This window comes from Mustela putorius, unplaced genomic scaffold (assembly GCF_011764305.1).
Source record: "Mustela putorius furo isolate JIRA1106 unplaced genomic scaffold, ASM1176430v1.1 tig00003859_pilon_pilon_pilon, whole genome shotgun sequence".
Taxonomy (NCBI): Eukaryota; Metazoa; Chordata; class Mammalia; order Carnivora; family Mustelidae; genus Mustela; species Mustela putorius.
Window position 1 is genome coordinate 11,438,268 of NW_025422011.1, and position 19,998 is coordinate 11,458,265.

General features: G+C 42.1%; 1 protein-coding gene and 1 long non-coding RNA gene across 2 annotated transcripts in view; one reads left to right on the forward strand and one right to left on the reverse strand.

Moving 5' to 3' along the window:
• The window catches only part of CAPRIN1 (cell cycle associated protein 1), a 39,040-nt gene extending 28,931 nt beyond the window's left edge, over positions 1 to 10,109 (reverse strand). Inside the window, exons 1-2 of the mRNA XM_045066046.1 lie at positions 9,918 to 10,109; positions 9,120 to 9,329 (exon numbers count right to left, since the gene is read on the reverse strand). Coding sequence (XP_044921981.1) covers positions 9,120 to 9,329 — 210 coding nt within the window. The 5' untranslated portion in view covers positions 9,918 to 10,109. The remainder of the gene's footprint in view (positions 1 to 9,119; positions 9,330 to 9,917) is intronic.
• Positions 10,110 to 18,059: 7,950 nt separating this feature from the next.
• On the forward strand, positions 18,060 to 18,641 carry LOC106006144. The gene is made up of 2 exons (XR_001180044.2): positions 18,060 to 18,290; positions 18,403 to 18,641. It is a non-coding gene; the product is annotated as an uncharacterized LOC106006144 (long non-coding RNA).
• Positions 18,642 to 19,998: the final 1,357 nt, after the last annotated feature.

Here is a 19,998-nt window from a genome sequence, read left to right on the forward strand (position 1 = left end):
AGTAGAAGACAGAAATAAATTATTTTGAATCAAACACCTAATACAAATTGTGACCATAAAAATCATTATATGGCAGCCTCAATTTGGTTACTTAAAGGTTTAGCTTTAAACAAATTCAGAAAATTTGTTGAATGGTGGTTTTCTAAACCAGTTTATGAATCTGTTTAACCTAGCCATTTACATAAGACCCATTTATGATCTGAACACTGAAGAGTTACCATCTTCCATTCACGCTACTTTTATTAAACCATGCACTGTCCAGAAGTTCAGAGTGCTTTATAATTAAACTTACTGATGAGTGCCAAATTTCACACTAGCAACAGAAAGCCTCTTAGGACAATCAATTGGTCTAATTTTCTGCCTTTCAAAATGAGGGTGGCTTGCAATCCCAGCTCACTCCTAAACAGCTTTCAGAGATTAAAAAAAAAAAAAAAAGACATGGTATCTGCTCTAGTCCCAAGAGCAGATAACTCAAAGACGAATGGCACTATCATAACTGGCTTCGTTCCTACTGTCACATCCCATTCAAATGGCTTAAAGTCCAAGTAGAAAAAACTCTTCATTTGGGGTTAAATTTGCAGTATGAACTGTATCAATAAGCAAATAACTTGCTTTTCACAATGACTGATCCAACATTAACTCCAATGAATGTAAAGGGGCAAGTACAGGAGCAAAGGGCTCCAGACAGCTCCAAATACAGCTTTTTTCTTCCCTAAGCTAGAACATGGCTACCTAACACCTAGAACTAACAAACTGGTCAATTACTCATAGCATCCACATAAAATGAATATTAAGTATTTTTTCTGGAAAATAGAGCTGTTTTCCTAGCATAAAAAGATATCTTCATCAGAAGTCTATCACAATACTGGTAGCAAAAACCTGACCTCTTAAATTCTATCTTGAAATACCTATCTTGAAATTCAATTTAGGGTTCCTTTTCAAACTACTGAACATTCTGAGAATATTAACCATTCATTTATAGCACCACATATGAGCAAGATAAAAATACAGCCATTTCACAGATTATCCAGTCTTTAAAGGGGAACCATAGGATAGAGATGTGACTATACCCCATAAATGTCAAAAGGCAGTATGTAGGGGCACCTGGGTGGCTTGTTAAGTTGAGTGCCTACTTTCAGCTCAGGTCATGATCCCAGGGTCCTAGGATCAAGCCCCACATCAGGCTCCCTGCTGGGTATGGAGTCTGCCTCTCCTTCTCCCTCTGCCACCTCAGCTGCTTATTTGTGTATACTCAAAAAAAAAAAAAAAAAAAAAAAAAAAAAAGAAAGAGAAAAGGGAAAAAAAGGACAACATGGTCCTAAAGAAATAATTACTCCAAGAAGTGCTGCCCAGTCCCACCCCATCTCCAGTTTGTTGCTTTTAATAGTTGACAGTATTCACTATGTGACAGACATTCAAATTTAAAGTATCAGGCAGCTAACCCTATCAGCAAGGGCTATAACCAACCATATTTCACATAACTAGAACCTGAAAGACAGGGCAGTTAATAACTTGCCTAAGGTCATCCATCTCAGAAAAATCATCTGAGCCTCATTATGTTCCTCCTTTATGTCACTCTGGATTCTAGCCATTGCTACATCTCATTTTTGCCCTGCTGTTTTCCTCCCTTCCTTTCTCCAGAGTTCTATTATATTATACTATTGAATCACAATACAACTAGATCTTCTGTTCTTCCCTAAGATTTTTTTCATGACCACTAAAGTTACTTTACTGAAATGGTTTTTTAAAAATTTCAGGACAGTGCTATGTGGGTGCCAGAAGATAAATATCCAAAATAGCTATCCTGAACTTTCCTTCCTTCCTCTTCTATCCAACAAATTCTATAAATGAAGAAAACATTTTAAAATTACATAATTAGAAAGAAATAGAAAAGAGAGACTCCAAAAAAACAAATATTCTTTAACTAGACAATTATAAATAGTCACACAAGAAAGATTAGGAGGGGACAACATCTGAAAACAAACTAGCTTGGCTATCCAGGAAACTATGTAACCTCTGTTCTCAAAGCAATCTCCAAACTTAAACAGAAAAGTTGAAAATGAAGCCTAAAATAACAAAAATAGTAAGAGCACCTACCTATAAATTATTTTGTCTCCAGGCCAAATAAATCCCTTCTACAGTATTGAAAACCTACAGAAAGACAAATGCAAAACCAAAAGACAAGGATTTCTTTTCTTCTCACTTTCTAGAATCATCAGTGGCATTTCTATATCCTATTTCAAGCTTCCAATCCCTACATTCCCTGTTCTTTACCTAGAAATATCAATTCTGACTTTGCCCACATAATGGTGGGCAGCTGATTGCCTCCTGCTCACCCTCCACCAATTCAACCAAAAATTAGTTACTAGTAAAATTCACAGGAAACAGAAAGATTAAGGAACAAGTTTCCAACTGTAAAAAGAAGGGTAGAGAGAACATATACTACAATCCATAGGTGATCCGTAACAGCTCTTCAAATTCTGGAAGTCTTCTCATGTAGCAGAAGTCTGAGCTGTTCCAGAAATATGGTAAGGGTGGATTGAGAGGTGACTCTAACATCAAGACCCTAAAGAGTTGTCCAAAAATGAAACAGACTGAGTAATGAGCATTTTACCAGGCCCTACAAGACTGATTAAGGCCGAAACTGAGTATTTGTCAAGAATTCAGGATTTCTTCAACAATAAGAATAAGAGAATGCTAAACTAGATGTTATCTAAGATCCCACTGTAAGACAGTTTCTCAAGCAAATAAGTAACCAGGAGTTTAATTTGGTAAGACTTTCAGTCCCACTGAAAAGGAAAAAAAAAGGTAAAAAGTAGTCCTATAAAAATCCTTATTCCTTGTCCATAGCTGTAATTATGCAGTTAAGTCTGAATGAATGGAAGCAGCTGATCCTAGTATAATGTTGAAGAGTTCCAGCATCACCTACTTTGAATTATAGTCTTAAGAAGTCTAAAGCTTGTGCATACGAAAAACAAATGATTATTGATAATCTTAGTATCTTTTGAATTATTAGTTGTTTTAACCAAACTACTCATTAGGATGAGTCAATACAACTGAATGATTTTATACACACTGCTGAGTTATATAAAAAAATGGGAACTGTAATTCATTTAAAATGGAGACCAAAAGGATTTTTTTCAATGATTTAAAAGTGTATTTCACTTACTTCTATGTCTAGATAACAATATTAAGGGAAATGCAATGAAATTTCTAATAATTTACAATAGTTCAAATACCAAGATCCATCTATGTCCTCGTTCCTAAGACTATTTACAAATCATGCTTATGGTACCAAGATTTTAAAATGTGCTGTATCTATGCTACTGACTTAAAAAATGAATCAAAAAAGAAAATTCTTCAGGAAAAAATCTGTTTCAGTAAAACACTGCAGTAAATAGCTCTGTACAAAAAACTTTCCTCCTTCATGGATTAATCTATCTGAACAGGATTTTGTTGATGAAGCTACAAATATTTCTATATAATGAGTTAGTCAAACTAACAAGTATTTATTTAGCATTTCCCATGCATAAGTCACACTGTAGTATCAATCATAGTCTCTGCCCCAGAGGAGCTTAACCACCTATTTAGGAAAACACAAAAGGTAAGAACATAAGACAGTACTAAAATGTCAAGGAAGTATACAGATACAGACAGTACAGGACATTAAAGGAAACAGACTTTAGCTGAACATGGCCAAGAATCATACCTTTCCTTTTCCTAAGGAAATATGAATTCTGAACTCTGCCCTACAGTCTCTTTCATATATGTTTTTACCCTCATACTCTAGCCAACAAAAGCACCAGTGTAACTAGTGCGAGAAATAAAGAACAGAAGCCAAGCAATTTACAATTCCAACTTTGGCTGTCTCTTCTGCTACTCCTCTCATCCTTCTCTAGTGCTACCTACAATTCATTGACCCCAGAAAAAGGGACCTATTACTAAGATACCCAGAATCTTGAAATACAAGAATTAAGATGGAAAGGATGACTTTCCTTCCTCCAACTTCCTTCCACTGGTAATGCTTTTCCCAAATTATCTGGTCTACAATCATATCAAGCCTGAGTCCAGAGGGGCAAATGTGGGTTCAGGGCTTAACTATGCATAGTCACTTCAGAATTTAGACTTTAAAAATTCATTCCATTACAACAATACAGATGTCCCAATAATACCTGATATATTGGGACTTTACCTATACTATTATTCTCAAGACCCCATTTATCTGAACAGCCTACAAACACAAATTTAACAAGGTATTAATAAAGGTTAAACAACGAAGATATAAAAAAGCTTTGTCCTTTTGCTTTCACAGCTTTGTAAAACAGAGGAACTCTAATTAAAAAATTTAATGTAAAAAGCCTCACTTGGTTCTAAAGGATCAGTTTAAATATGAAAAATTACTTATGTTGCAGAGCATTACAAATTCTAATTACCCTCATAATTCAAGAGACCTTGGAATTCACTCATTCTAAACTGGATCATTTTACCTGAGCACCTCAATTTACTTTCTGTAAAATGAATTCCACCAAATCCTAAAATTACTTTAAGGTGTTATATCTTAGATTCTATCAACAATATAGTAATAAAATTAACACCATGTTGTTATAATTTTAATATCTGAAAGTAACCTTTAAAGATGAAACAGTACTAATCTTCCTAAATATAAACTAAATATTAAATACATAAAATGACAAATTGTATGTTTAATCTCTAAGTCACACAAAATGTATTTGGACAGAAATATCTGCCACATGGGAATCATCTAGAGTAAAATAACATGCTCAGGTTAAACCAATTCATCCTCATTACAATACTTGGAATTCTACTCATGCAAGAAAAAGATACCCGTATTATCACATGAAGAAATTGTCTTTTTTTAAATTCAAATTTTAAATACTTTTCTCTCTCTCCCTCTCTCTCTCTCTCTCTCTCTCACACACACACACAACACACCCAGTAAGGCAGAGAGAAGCAAATAAAGGATTACAAATGCTTTTTTTTCCCCTGTTAACAAGGTGAATGCAAAACAAAGTAATCTTGCTCTCTGCATTGCAGAGAAATACTTCATGCAACCAATGCGAGAAGCGAATACATCAGAGATTTTTAACTCTGTCAAGAAAAACTTTAGGTGTTAGCCCCAAGAAAGATATTACTTACAAAATAGTTAAGAATGTTTTTATTTCAAAATACTTAACAGAAATTCTGTACAACAGCTGCACTGAATATTCTAAGTAGCGACACACTGCAGTGCTCTGCAAAGAAATGTTTTCTCTAACAATGACAGCATCCTTTTTCAGTATATTTACTGAAAAGATATAAAGAGCAAAAGGACTTTAGGGAGTAGTATGTAAAACAGTTAAGTACACTTTGGCTATCACTTATGGTCACATATTGGTTACAAAGTTGTCAAGCTGTCTTGCAATAAAACACTTGGTTAATCTCTCACCTACCAAAATCACTAGTGTCTAAACCTTTTATATTTCCAAAAAGCATAAAATTTTAAAATGTCATCTATTGAAACATCCTTTACTCTACATTAAACTGATTGCATCTTACCATATAAATGAGCTCTCTCTTCAATTAAAATTAAGGCTTGGTTTCAAAGTACCATCTTGCATAGCCTAGAACCCAATTCTATACCAACAAACTGACCAGGCAATCAGTCAATTGATTATTACTTATAAAAGTTCAAAGATCTGTAAATGAAGTTTTGCACTTCATTCTTTTGATTACAGCTACATTTCTTCTCTTTGCTAAATACACACATAGGATCTATAAGCCCAAATTTCAAAAACTACCAGGCCATTTAGTTGCATTACACAGAAGGATCATATTTCATTAAAGTTAAGCACGCATTTTCACTAAACAGATGCTTAGCTTTCCTCTCTTGGCTTAACTTATTAGAAAACTAATGAATAACTCTATATTTTATATGAAATGCAATATTATTGCAATTCTCCAACTCTTTTTTTTTTTTTAAAGATTTATTTATTTATTTGACAGAGAGAGATCACAAGTAGACAGAGAGGCAGGCAGAGAGAGAGAAAGAGAGAGAGAAGCAGGCTCCCTGCTGAGCAGAGAGCCCGATGCGGGACTTGATCCCAGGACCCCGAGATCATGACCTGAGATCATGACCTGAGCCGAAGGCAGCGGCTTAACCCACTGAGCCACCCAGGCGCCCGCAATTCTCCAACTCTTAAAGTAACACTACATATCTGGTATTTATTTTGGTCAGGATACTGGATTTTAGAATCCATTAAAAAAAGAGATTCTATCCAGAAGACTTATGAATAAGTCAAGTCTGAAATACAGCTCAAATATAAGTTGCTATGTGGACTGACATAAAAGGAAATCCAGGTATAAATATCATCTTACTTTACTGCACAAGGATTTCCACAAAGGTTCAAAACTGATTTGTAAAGTAAATCCTATTTTAGGTGTTTTAGAAATGCTCACTCACTACCGAAAAATCACAGTTAAATCCTTTCATACAGTAAATCCTCTAGATATAGAATACAATTTAAATTAGAAACTGAATGTTTAGAGAAAAATCCAAATGCCGTGAGTTTCTGAAAAAGTAAAACTTAATTTCAATAGTAACTAAGTCACAACAACTGCCAAGACTTACTATTTAACAAGTAGGTAGCTCATTCTGTGAGTTATTAAAAAAACCTCACATAACTGTAATTTGATCCAAAACACTGAGAAGATGGGGGGGAGGGGGACATGAAATACTTTTTGTTACTTTGTGTAGTCCTCCCCCCTCCCCTCCACCCCACCCCAATACAAGAAATTTTTCAGTACTTACTAGCCTAGTCTATTATCTCTGTAATAATAGTTACAGAGGGGGGCTGGAGGGCGGGTGTTAGGCAATATATATAATATAATATAATATATAATATAATATAAATCCACACACATGAGTGACCTGTCACTGCCAGGTCTTCATAGAGCTTATAAACTGAACTCCCATTCGTATCTGGAACACTAGACTCAGTCAGCTCACAAATAAACTGGCTGTAATTCCAGTGCCTGCCTTTAACTAAGAACTTTGAAAAATTATTTTTGAGTCATTAAAAAATATATATCTATATTCAAATGTCTATATTTACAGTATTACATCATTACTATTTACCTTTTGATTCTTATCCTAAAAGAAAACAGGCATTTCCTAAGAATTTTGGAAATTAAGCCACTCAGGTATCAACCAAATTGACAGGATTGCTTATTGCAGTAAGATGTTTTAAAAAGATACCTAAGTCTCAAGTTCAAATAGAGTAGCAAAAACTAAATCAGAGGGCACACTCAGAAGATACTAGCCTTGGGCAGGCTAATTCCATTACATATTTAAATGTAGCTACTTTACAAGTAAAATACTTTTTGTTTTATTGCTACTGATAAATCTATTATCTTTCATTTATAATAAACCACACTTGCTTATCAAAATATCACCAATAAGGTGGGCATTTACAAGCAGTGCATCTCTTGATTTCTATTTCTAATAAAATCGAAGAAATTCAAGTAAAATTCCCAGTAAGAAAAATGAGACAGATTAGCATAGAATCTAAAAATGTTTTAAAACTCCCAAGAAATAGAAAATAAATCCTAAAACAAGCAATTAAAATAATTATGGCCTACACCATTTTCTTCAAGTTATTTGTTATGGCCCAAATTTTAGCTAAGTAAGTCTCAGCATCTTAAGTAACACTGTTAGGTAGGTGGCTAAATAAACATTTTTAAATGACTTCGTCAAAATTCAAAATGTTATAATAAATATGTTTTACTAAAAGCAAACAAGCGGAAGTCATCTAAGCAAAGTTCTTATTTTTAAGGTAAAAGACAAAAAGTTTGCAGAACAGTCACAGATGTAATTACCCTATTTTTTGTTCTACTGATTTGCTTCTTCCTTTCCACCTCCAGTCTTACTGAAGGTTGAATTATTCACTCTACCGAGACCCTTTCCCTATATACATACACACCCACACACACACACACACACACACACACACACACGTGTCGCTCTCAACAGAGTTGGTACACTGTCCTGCACTGAGAGCATAAAACAAAAGACCTACTTGAAGATCAACCTCACGGTGTGACCTAGAATGCCAACTTGAATCCAAAAAATTGTGGGTGTGGCTCAACTGCTTTTTGGAGTGGGGGGCGGTGAAGGCCAGCCGGGGCGGCTGCCTGGTCTCTGCCCTCCCCCTCTGCTTTCGCTTTGTGCTCACAATGCAGCTCCTGTAAAGCGCTTCCCTCTCCTCGCAGCCGCCGCCATGTTAGACGCTCTCTCCATGTGCCCAGAGACCTGGCGATCCCCTCGGTCTAACCCGGACCCACGCCCCCCAACGAATCTCCATCGTGGCAGTCTCCCTCCCATCCCTCTTTACAGTCCCGGTGGGGCAAAGAGCCGCTGCAGAAAATCTTCCCGGGGTCAAGTTGAGCGTGAGGCTCAGGGGACACCTAGACAATTGAAACAAAGAAGGAAACGTGGGGGCGCCCATCAGACGGGGGCGGGGGGGGGGTGGGCAGCAAATCCAAGCCCCACTCCAAAGGGGCCTGACAGAGAACCAATTCTAGATGAAGGTCCTAAACACACTCCCCCCTCCCGAGAGGAGACACTGAACAGGCCTCGAGTATACGGTAACGGAGCGGACCAGCCCCATGGCGACACAACGTAGGCCGCCCCAAATCCACGAGGCGGTCGGTTGAGCCCTCAGTCCCCTCACCGGGACCCCTTCATTTCTCCCCGCTGGCCCTCTGTCAAAGAAATCGGGCCTCGGTGAGAGAGAGAGGCATCACTCAGTTCAGCCTGGCGACAGGACAGTCCCCCGCCCTCACGCATCCCACTCCCAAAGGCCGAAACGCCTGGCCCACCGCGGGAGGAGAGTAATAAAGCGGCCCGGGCGGCGGGGGCGGGGGGGAGCGCCGCGTCCGGGTCAGGTGACAAGCACCTCCCCTAGGAGCCCGTTTTCTGGGCTCCAAGCTCCGTTGACTGAGCAGGCCGGGCGTGGGGGGTGGGGGTGAGTGGAGGGGCTGTGCCAGGGACGGGCAGAGGGCAGGCCCCGGCAGTCAGGGTCGGAGCATCCAACCCTCCCATCCCCGCCAACTCCTGGCACCTTTTTCTTCTCCAGGTTCCGAAGTTTCTTGTCGATCACCCCGAGGATCTGCTTCATGGCCTCGGTCTGGACAGCACCGGTGCCGGTTGCGGGGTGCTGGGAAGCCGGCGCAGCTGCCCCGGCCCCCGCCTCACTCCCGGAGGAACCCGACGGGGGTGGCGGTCCGGACGACTTGCTGCCGCTTCCGCTGTGGCTGGTGGCCGAGGGCATCTTTAGACCGTGAGAGGAGAGAAGAAAAAGCGGGAGGAAGGAGGACAAGAGCGGCGAGTCAGGCGGCGGACGGGGCGAGACGCGGGACAAAACGCGCAGCCGGCGGGAGCCTGCGCGAGCGGGTGGGGGTGGGGATGGGGCCGGCGCGCGCCGCGAGGGCAGGAAGAGACCGAGGACGCGCGCGCGACCCGCCAGCGGGGCGCCCGGCCCGGCCTCGCGCCGCCCCCCGCCCCGCCCCTCCCCCGCGCGGGCCGCCGGCTCGGCCTACCCGCCCCGGGGAACCGAGGCTCGCGCCGGGGGCGGGGCCTCGCAGCGCCGGCCGCCAACGGCCAGTGCAACGGTCCCCGCCGGGGAGGGCCGGCACTCGTCACCTGGCGGAGAAGGGAGGGAGGAGAGGTCGGGGCTAGAAGGCGGAGAAGGGTGGAGAAGGGTGGAGAAGGGCACTGGTAATAACCGGGGTGGGGGGGTTGGGGGGAGGGGAGACTTGGGGAGCAAGCCCCTCGAGAAGGTCCAGCCGATCCGGAGGTAAAGGACACTCGGGGCAGCAGCCCTCTTCCCGGTCAGCGCCTCGGTCCGGGTGGCGCTCACCGTGCGCGCGCGGAGGCCGCTGGAGATCCCGAGTGGGCGGCTGAGGGGGCAAGGGTGGCTGTGCGTTCCGGGCAGTGTCGTGCGCTCCGTGGGCGCAGGCCGCTTCGCCCTATCCCCGCAGCACCGAGAGCCGCTGCTAGTGAGGCGGAGAGCCGAGAGCGGGAGGGACTTAGCCAGCCGGCCCTCTGGGGCGGAGGGGGCGGGAGAAGCTGCGGGAGGGGGCCTTCGCGGCCGCTCGGGCTGCCCAGCGCGAACGCCTGCGGGGAAGGGCCCACCGGGCCTCCTACCGCGCTGCTCTAGCTTATGTCGTTGGGGGGCGGCCGCTAAGCGTAGGTCTGGACGGCCCCGGCGGTGCTGCAGGAGCGGCGCCTTGAGTTTGGAGCGAAATCGAGGCTAGGGTCCTTCAGGCAAAGTCGCTTGACATCCAAACGGGGACAATAGGTGTCAAGCAGCTGGATCGGAGCTGGCGTCTGCCCTGTAAAGAGCCCTTGGCGGGGGGGGGGGGGGGGGTGAGGGGGAGGGGGTTGGTGGGGGGCAAAGGTTTCTGCAAGTAAGAGGTGCGTGGGGTGGGTGGTGCAATCCCAGTTTCTAGAATTCCTTCTGTGTGTAGAGCAAGCACACTCTCACATCCCAAAAGGTCTTTTGAAAAAAGACAGTTCGCTGCTTTCCCCACAAAACAATCACCGGATAGGTAACCTAGGAGTCCTCTGTAGAACGCGCTGGAAATGAGCAAGATGGGTGGCTTATTAAAAATCTTAAAACTCTGGATTCGGGTTAAAAATCATATGTCTTAAAATGACACTTATCCAATAAACCCGAATAATACAAATTAGACTGTTTAATTTTTGTTTCGGATTTACCTAATACTCTTTATTTTTTTTTAATTTTTTTTTAAAGATTTTATTTATTTATTTGAGAGAGAGAGAGAGACAGTGAGAGAGAGCATGAGCGAGGAGAAGGTCAGAGGGAGAAGCAGACTCCCCATGGAGCTGGGAGCCCGATGCGGGACTCGATCCCGGGACTCCGGGATCATGACCTGAGCCGAAGGCAGTCGTCCAACCAACTGAGCCACCCAGGCGTCCCCCTAATACTCTTTAATAAGAGAATGTTGAACGGATACAAAACAATTTTTTTTTCTCTAAGAGAATTATTCCAGTCCTGTAATTAAACTAGGGGCGGGATGGGTGTGGACAAGGAACAGACAATAAAGCCAAGTGCTGGAAGAAAATGTATTAAAGGAACATAATCTGAGAGATCTCAGCCACATAATGTGTGACAACAGCAAATGACCAATTTATAATTTAAATTCTCTGAAGAAGGGTTTTGAAGAAGATTGTAGCAAACCCCACTATTCTCTAGGGAATAAAATGAGTAATTCTGGCTGGCAACAGTGTATCCTGAGGGAGGCTAGGGAAACGACTGCAGCCTCCAGGCTCAAGATACTCCAGTTAGCGGCAAAGTATGTTAGCTATTTGTTCAAATATTTATTGAGCACCTTAGTGTGTGTTAGGAACTCTTTAATGCTAGGGATTGTGACCAAAACAAAATTATCTTTGTGGGATTTCGTTTTAAGTGTGGAAAAGAAAAGTAAATGTCAGATAGTGAAATGGTACAGAAGAAAAAAACAAAACAGGGTTGTCAGGAAAAGCCTTACTGGCACTTGAGGCAAAGAAGGGTGTGAGGCCAAGCTGTTATCTTGGAGGAAGAATTTTCCAGGTAGAGGAAAGAGCCAAGTTTCAGGATCTGAGATGGGAGTGTGCTCGGAGGGTTCAAGAACAGCAAGCAGGCCACAGTAACTAAAGCAGAGAGTAGGAGATGAGGTCAAAGACAAAAAAGAGGTATACAGTGTTTTGAAGCCTGCCGGGCCATGGTAAGGACTTTGTCCTTTGCCAAGTGAAATGGGTAGCACTGCATACATAGTTTCAATTTTAAGCAGGGGCGTGACAGGGTCACCCTGGGTTTTAAAGAAATCCTCTCACTGCTGTGTAAAGAATTTACCATGTGTGTGGATTAAGAGGGAGAGTGGGGCAAGAGGAGAAGCTGGAAGCCCAACAAGGAGGCTGTTGAAATAATATGGCCCAGAGATGGGGGTGGCCAAGGACAGGGTGCTACAGTGAAGGTGGTGACTGGTGGCTGGATGCTTTGCATATTGTAATAGAACCAACAGTATTTGCTAACAAATTGTAAGGTGTGAAGAGAAGTCATAGTTGACCTAAGGTTATCCAAGACTGAAGCACTTGTACTGTGCTACACCTAGAGGCTAGAAGGGAAGATTAGAATCCTTTAGCCCCTTGTATGTCTTAAGTGTGCTCACCCTGGCCACTATCACTCTCAAAACCTCGGGCCTCATCCTGGACCTACTGTGTGAATCTGCATTTTAACAAGATCCTCAGCTGATCTGTGTGCACACAGAAGTTTGAAAAAGTCACTGCTTTATTCCTTAGAACTTGACCAATGTCAAAATCATGTCATATTCTACTAGATAAATTCTCCCCAGAAATTCCAGGGGTGGAGCCCAGCACCCTGTTTTTGTTTTTGCTTTTTAAACCCCCTTCTGGTGATTCTAAAGTATGGAAACCAATGATTTGGAGACTGCTAATGAAGGATTCAGGTTTGAGCTGAAGAGGGCTTGTGTGAAAGAGAGGCCTCTTGTGCCTTTCATGGGCACATGATACAGTAACAGGTATGGAAGCATAAAGACCCACAGTCAGCTAAGTTACGCTGTTCTTCCAAGAAAAAGGAAAGATTATGGAGAGGGAGCAGGAAAGATGACAACACAGGTGACAAAAGATCTCACTTGGGGGGCCATCTCACAGCCCCAGTATATCAAAATAGGCTAAGTTACGCTGCAGTAACAATCCTAAAAGGTCTGTGACAAAAGGGGGTCTGCAAACTATAGTCCCAGGGTCAAGTGGCCTTTTTGTAAAGCTTTTTGGAGGGTTGCAGCCCCATCCACGTATATCTTTCCTACAGCTGCTTTCATGCCACAACAGAGCAGAGTTGAATAGTAGTGACAGAGACAGTCTGGTGTACAAAACCTAAAATACTCATACCGGAAGAAGCCAATTTTCTGCTGAAAACATGTATCCACCATGGTTCAGCAGAGGGCTATGTCCACTGTAGTCAGTAGATTGAGGTTGATGAAGAAGCCATATCTCATGTGCTGCTGGTCATAAGGAAAGCGAAGTAGGGAGTATCTCTGGTCAATAGCCCAGTCTTGCCACCTGTGTGCTCACACCCCATTGGCCAGAAAGAATCACATGATCCCACAACCAAGAGGTGCTACCCTATCAAATACCTTGCAGGAAGCCAGATGAACCAGAAATGTTTGGTGAATGTGCATACCTGTCCATGCTGTCACTTCCTACAATACAGTGACCCCAATCCCATTTCCTTGGGTTTCAGACATTTTCATAGTTGTGCATTCAGGTCAGCAAGTCCAGGAAGACCAATACATCTTAAGGCAAATCAATGTCTTTAGTCTGACTTCCTCCCAGTTCAATGCCATGGTCCCAGCTAATCGAATTTGTCTATTTCCTACTTGACAGGACTGAAGCTATGTTTATGTGGATTTTTAATCCTTTATTTATATATATATATTATATATATATATATATATATATATATATATAATATATAATATATATATATATAAATTTTTTTTTTAGCCTTTTTTTCTAATCCAAAGCCATGCAGTAGCTTGGGGGCATTGTGTCACTAAAGAAACAAGAAAAAGTAAACCAGTGGGAGCAAACCACTGGGAGAGCAAACCTGTGGGAGAGGGAGAGCAGCATATGTCTATACAGGTATACTTTGGAGATATTCTGCATTCAGTTCCAGACCACCACAATAAAGCAAATTTTGCAATAAAGCAAGTTACATGAATGTTTTGGTTTCCCAGTGCATATAAAAGTTTTGTTAACACTATACTATAGTCTATTAAGTGTGCAGTAATAGGTCTAAAACATAATGTATGTTCCTTAATTTAAAAATATTGTTGAAAAATGCAAACCGTCATCTGAGCTTTGAGCAAGTCACTATCACTGATCACAGAACAGAACACGATAGCAAATATAATGTTGAAAAAGTTTGAAATACTGAGAATTACCAAGTAGTGACAGAGACAGACATAAAGAAGATGCTGTTTGCTCAACACAGGGTTGCCACAAACCTTCAATTAAAAAAAAAAAAACTCAGTATTTGCAAAGCACAATCAAATGAGATGCTTGTAAATGGAAAACACTCTAAAAAAGTTGGTTTTAAAGTTATAGTCAAGGGGCGTCTGGGTAGCTCAGTGGGTTAAAGCCTCTGTCTTCAGCTCAGGTCATGATCCCAGGGTCCTGGGACCGAGCCCCTCATCGGGCTCTCTGCTCAGTGGGGAGCCTGCTTCCCCCCTCTCTCTCTGCCTGCTCCTCTGCCTACTTGTGATCTCTGTCAAATAAATAAATAAAATCTTTATTTAAAAAAAAGTTATAGTCAATATTAATGTATTTTTGGGGGTGCCTGGGTGGCTCAGTTAAGCAGCTGTCTTCAGCTCGGGTCATGATCCCAGGTTCCTGGGATCAAGCCCCACATTGGGCTCCCCACTCTCCTGCTCTTCCTCCCTACTTGTACTGTCTCTCTAAATATTTGAGAGCGAGCACAAGCAGAGAGGAGGGGCAGAAGGAGGAGGAGAAGCGGGCTCAATACCAGGACCCTGGGATCGTGACCTCAGCTGCAGTTAGCCACTTAACCAACTGAGCCACCCAGGCACCCCTAAATGGATAAAATCTTTTTCCCAAGTTGGCATTCATTTCATTCATTAGATCATAGCATGCTGAAGTCTTCATAGGCAAGTGAAGTGAATAACTGAACTATTTATCCTGATCATTTTGGCAATATAGTCCACCTGCTTCAACTTCAATCATCCAATAAACTAATGCCAAGTTCATTTATGATAAGGAAAAGAGGGGAAATTTCATCTGAATTACATTAACTCTCTGTGTCAGAGTGACAGAAACCTAGCCCAGGTATGAACTGCCCACACAGCTAAGGCTTTTCAAGCCTCTTAATTTGTTTTTCAGTCATGTTACTACAAATGCACTGTAAACATTGCTATAAGTTTTTTCCAGTTCTGCCCTTTGAAATGGTAATTCAGAATTGTAATTATTCATCCACATGTCCTTGAGTCTCCCCACTAGACTCTGAGCCTTCCAAGAGAAGACACTTGTTTTCTTATCTCTGCGTTCTCAGAAGCAATAATGTGCCTGGCACAAAATTTTTTTTTAAGATTTTATTTACTTGAGAGAGAGAGAGAGAGAGAAATCAAGGAGAGACAAAGAGGGAGGAAGAAAGAATCTGAAGCAGACTCCACACTGAGCGAGGAGCCCGACATGGTGCTCAATCCCACAACCTTGAGAGCATGACCTGAGCCAAAAGCTGGAGTCAGACACTCAACCGACTGAGCCACCCAGGTGCCCCCTGGCACAAATGTTTGGTCAATATTGCCTACTGTATGAGCATATCAGCACAGTATTGATATTATTATTATTGTTGGCCCACACTACCTCTCACATACTGAGATAACATTCTTGTCCACTTACATTTTCATGTGTCCACCTTAATTTTAAGTTAATATCACTTTTAGAGATATGCTTCATATTTTGTAGAGGTACAATATGTCCAGAATAGGGGTTTTTTTGGGTTTCACAAAACACTGTCATTTCTAATTAAACACTCTCAAGAAGCTACACACTATTTTCAACATAAAAGCAAAAATACTTTGACCGCAGACATCAAAATGTTCCATAGAGTTACCATGTGAATTGTATTTTCTTCACTTAATGTTCTACTTCAATGATTCTCAACCTGTGGCAATTTTGCTCCCCCGAGGAGATTTGACAATGTCTGGAGGTATTTTTAAGCTGTCACAGCTTGGGGGGGTGGGGGGCAGGTGCTTCTGACATCTAGAGGGCAGAGGCTAAGGGTGCTTCTAATCCTGCAATTCACTGGACAGCACAGAATTATCCAGACCAAAATACTGATACTGCTGAAATCGGGCAGCTCTATTGTATGGGGCCAAAAATGCCATTTCCTCCAGTACTTCACAAGTAAAAATATTGGGATGACAATGATGGGGTGGGGGAGTCTTAAGAAAGAAAATGTGCTAGGAGGCACCTGGGTAGCTCAGTCAGTGAAGTGTTCACCTTGGGCTCAGACCATGATCCCAGAGTCCTAGAATTGAACCCTGTGGTAGGCTCCCTACTCAGCAGGGGCTTCTGCTTCTTGCTCTCCCTCTGTCCCTGCTCCTGTGCTCACTCTCTTGCTCGCTCACTCTCTCAAAAAAATAAAATCTTTTAAAAATAATTTTGAAAGGTTGGGGGGGGGGCACCTGGGTGGCTCAGTTAGGTTAAGTGACTGCCTTCAGAGGCACCTGGGTGGCTCAGTGGGTTAAAGCCTCTGCCTTCAGCTTAGGTCATGATCCCAGCATCCTGGGATCAAGCCCCACATTGGGCTCTCTGCTTCCCCCTCTCTCTCTGCCTGCCTTTCTGCCTACCTGTGATTTCTGTCAAGTAAATAAAATCTTAAAAAAAAAAAAAAAAAAAGTGACTGCCTTCAGCTCAGGTCAGGATCCTGGAATCCCAGGATTAAGTCCCAGGGCAGCCTGCTCAGCAGGGAGTCTGCATCTCCCTCTGACTTTCTCCTCTTTCATGCTCTCTTTTATTCTCTCTCTCAAATAAATAAATAAATAAAATCTTTTTAAAAAATAATATAATTTTAAAAGGGGGTGCCTGGTTGGCTCAGTCATTTAAGCATCTGCCTTTGGCTCTGGTCATGGTCCCAGGGTCCTGGGATTAAGACCCCACGTTGGGCTCCCTCTGACTCCTCCTCCCTGCTTGTGTTCTTTCAAATAAATAAATAACGTCTTAAAAAAAATTTTTTTAAAGAAAGAAAATGTGGAAGGATGTAACACTGAACTGTAAACTGTAAACTGTGAGATTATCATCTCACACCTTGGCAACTGATGCACAATCATGATTTTTCTCAGGTAATATATAATATATATATTCGTTTCTTCCACTAATACTTATAACCCACTGTGAACAATAATAATCTGAGAAAGCTTCCTCCAAAGTGACAACTTTAGAAGGAATGAAACTTTATGTATCTCAGTTATATGCTAGGAGAACATAAGTGCAAAGGTAATTAGCTTATTCAGGATTATTTCTACAATTATATAGGATATATATTATTTCAAGAATGACTTTACCACTCCACAGCAGAACTGCCCCTACATTAACAGTTTACCCTTCAGGTGTTAAGAACATTTTTTTTTTTTTCTTTTTTGAGAGTCTAAGTACTTGATTTAAAAGTCTCCTAAGCACTCCATTGCTAAATTAATGACATGGAAAATGTCACTAAAAGATGTGGGTCCTGTGTTACTTTCTTTTTGTAGAAACTTCCAGTGGGTGGAGACTCTGCAAAGGGGAGAGGTATGGAAGCTCCCCCCCCATCCCACCCCCATAAGATTCATGCTTTACCTGTTTTTTCTCAAAGTGGGCAAGGTCTACACCTTCCAAATCACCTGAGGCACTTGTGAGAATGAAGCTTCCTGAACTCCAACCCAGATACTGCCTCTGGAGCCCAGAATCTGAAGCTTAGTAACGTGCATTTTAAAAACCACAAACTCCCCTCTGCACATTGAAGTTTGTCAGTCTCTGCTCCACTGAAGTAGCATGCTTATTTTTGCCAGAGTAAGTACCATACATGTTCAAACAAAAATCTTTCTTCTCACGGTTACCCTCTTCTCTTTCTCCCCGGGGACGTGCTGTGAGGGTTTCTTAAGTAGGGGATGTTGACAATCACCAGGTATGTGGGAAAGGACAGAAACACGTGTTGCGATTTGGGCAAGAGCAGATTCCAAGATGGGAGAGAAAATGCTGAGAGAAACAGGCTGAGGGAAGAATCCAAGCAGAGTGGCGAAGGGAAGGTAGGGTAAGGGAAAGAAAGGTGACTCAGCAGATCTGCAGCAGTCTACTAATAATGTGCATTATGCCTGGATAGCTGATGGCTGGGGAAGAGGGGCAGGAACTAAAGCCAGCCGACTCCACACTCACCTGGCGGACTACTTAAGCCCCGCCCCCCCAGCTCGCGGACGGTTGGGGGCAGGGGCGGCGGTTGGGGGTTGGGGGGCACCCCCAGTACCAGCCCGTTCAAATCCCTGAAGCCTATAATTTACATTTCTGACAAGTCCTCTGGTGATGTGGGTGCTGCTCAGCTGGGAACCACATTTTGAGAAGTACAGGATTAGAGGAATTTTTAAGTTTTTTAAAAACCATTGGAGTGAGGGAAAAAAAACTAAGGGGAAGACGAAATTTTTAAAAGTAATCAAAGGTAGGTGCCTCCTTAGCGCAGTAGGCAGCGTGTCAGTCTCATAAAAAGTAATCAAAGGTGACAGTAGTAGTCTCTAATACCATGTTTTATGCATCTTTTTTTTGCTTCGTAGTTTCCTCTTCAAGAGATCAGAAGAGAAAAATAAGAGAGGACATTGATTGGGCCAGTCTTACTGGATTAAGATGTTGCTTCCAGAGAATAATGAGGGAAGAAACCAGCAAAGTTTTACCCAGGTTGTTCTTGTCTAAACCAAATGCCTGTGGCAGTCCTGTCCTACTTGATCATATACGTGATCCTTTAGGACGGTATGGGTTGGTTCAATGAGAGAAAAAGAAGAGGTAATAATACAGGAATAAAATACAAATCATAATTAAATATACAGTTGACCCTTCCCCTGCATAATCAAAAATCCGTGTATATTGGGGTGCCTGGATGGCTCAGTCAAGTGTATGCCTTTGGCTCAGACCATGATCCCACTGTTAAGTCCATTATTAAACAAAACGAGACTGAGACAAAGTGAAAGTTGTTTAAAGCTTTATTTTATGGTAAGTATTAGAAGTTAGACTGATTGGTCAGGGGAGACTGAGACAAGGTGAAAGTTACACAAAGCTCTATTCTATGCTAAGCATTAGATGTCAGACTGACCAGGCCTCTCCAAAGAGAGAGACCACCCCCAGCTTAGAGGCTCAAGAATTGACTGACTGACCGACCGGTCAGGGCCGCCTCCGAAGAGGACGACCCGTCCCCATCTTACAGATACCTTTAATAGAGCAAAAGTCTGACCACACATAGGTGGCCAATGAGATTGTAGTCATGTTAGGTCACACGCAGGTGGCCAATTGAATTACAATTTACCCTATAGTAGCTGTTTGACCTAACTTATTACTCTGGTCAGAATTGGTGCTCAAGGTTGGCGCCCAAACAGCGGGGTTTACATTCCTTGGTGGTTAGGGAAAAGGTATGTGTGTTTCTAACTGACTGGATGTCTCCACCTGGCCCGACTCGTCCTTGTATCCTGGGCTCTGTTATTAAGAACTGGCCGACCTGGCTTTGTATTCTGGGTTCTGTTATTAGGAACTAGCTGACCATATTTTACTGGTTTCCCAGACTTGCTTCTAAGTAAGTTTCTCGGGGGGGGGGGAGCAGTGTCAGTTTAAGTTTTACTGCACAAACAACAAAATGGCTTTTAACCAAGATGGAGTTGCTGTGGCTAAATAGGTCCTTAACACCCACAATTCAAGGGTCACCCGTATTTTTAAAAACCTTTGTTTTCTTGAAATTTGCAAGAATAATGCAAGCTTATAGCAAATAGTTCAGGTAAGAAGCAAATTATGCAAAAAAGTAAGTGTAATAGTTTGAGGTATTGTATAACAGCTTTATTGAGATACAATTAACATACCATAAAATTCATCCTTTTAAGGTGTACAATTCAGTGGTTTTTAGTGTATTTGTAGAGTCATGCAAGCATTACCATTATCTAATTTTAGTACATTTTTATCACCCCCCAAAGTAACACATACCTATGAGCAATTACGCCCCATTTATTCCTTCTTCCTGCCTCTAACTACCACTAACCTAATTTCTGTCTCCGTGAATTTGCCTATCGTGGGCATTTTATATAGATGGCCCTATATGATATGTGGCCTCTGTGGCTGATTTCACTTAGAAGAATATTTTCAAGATTTGCTCATGTTCTAGCGTATATTTC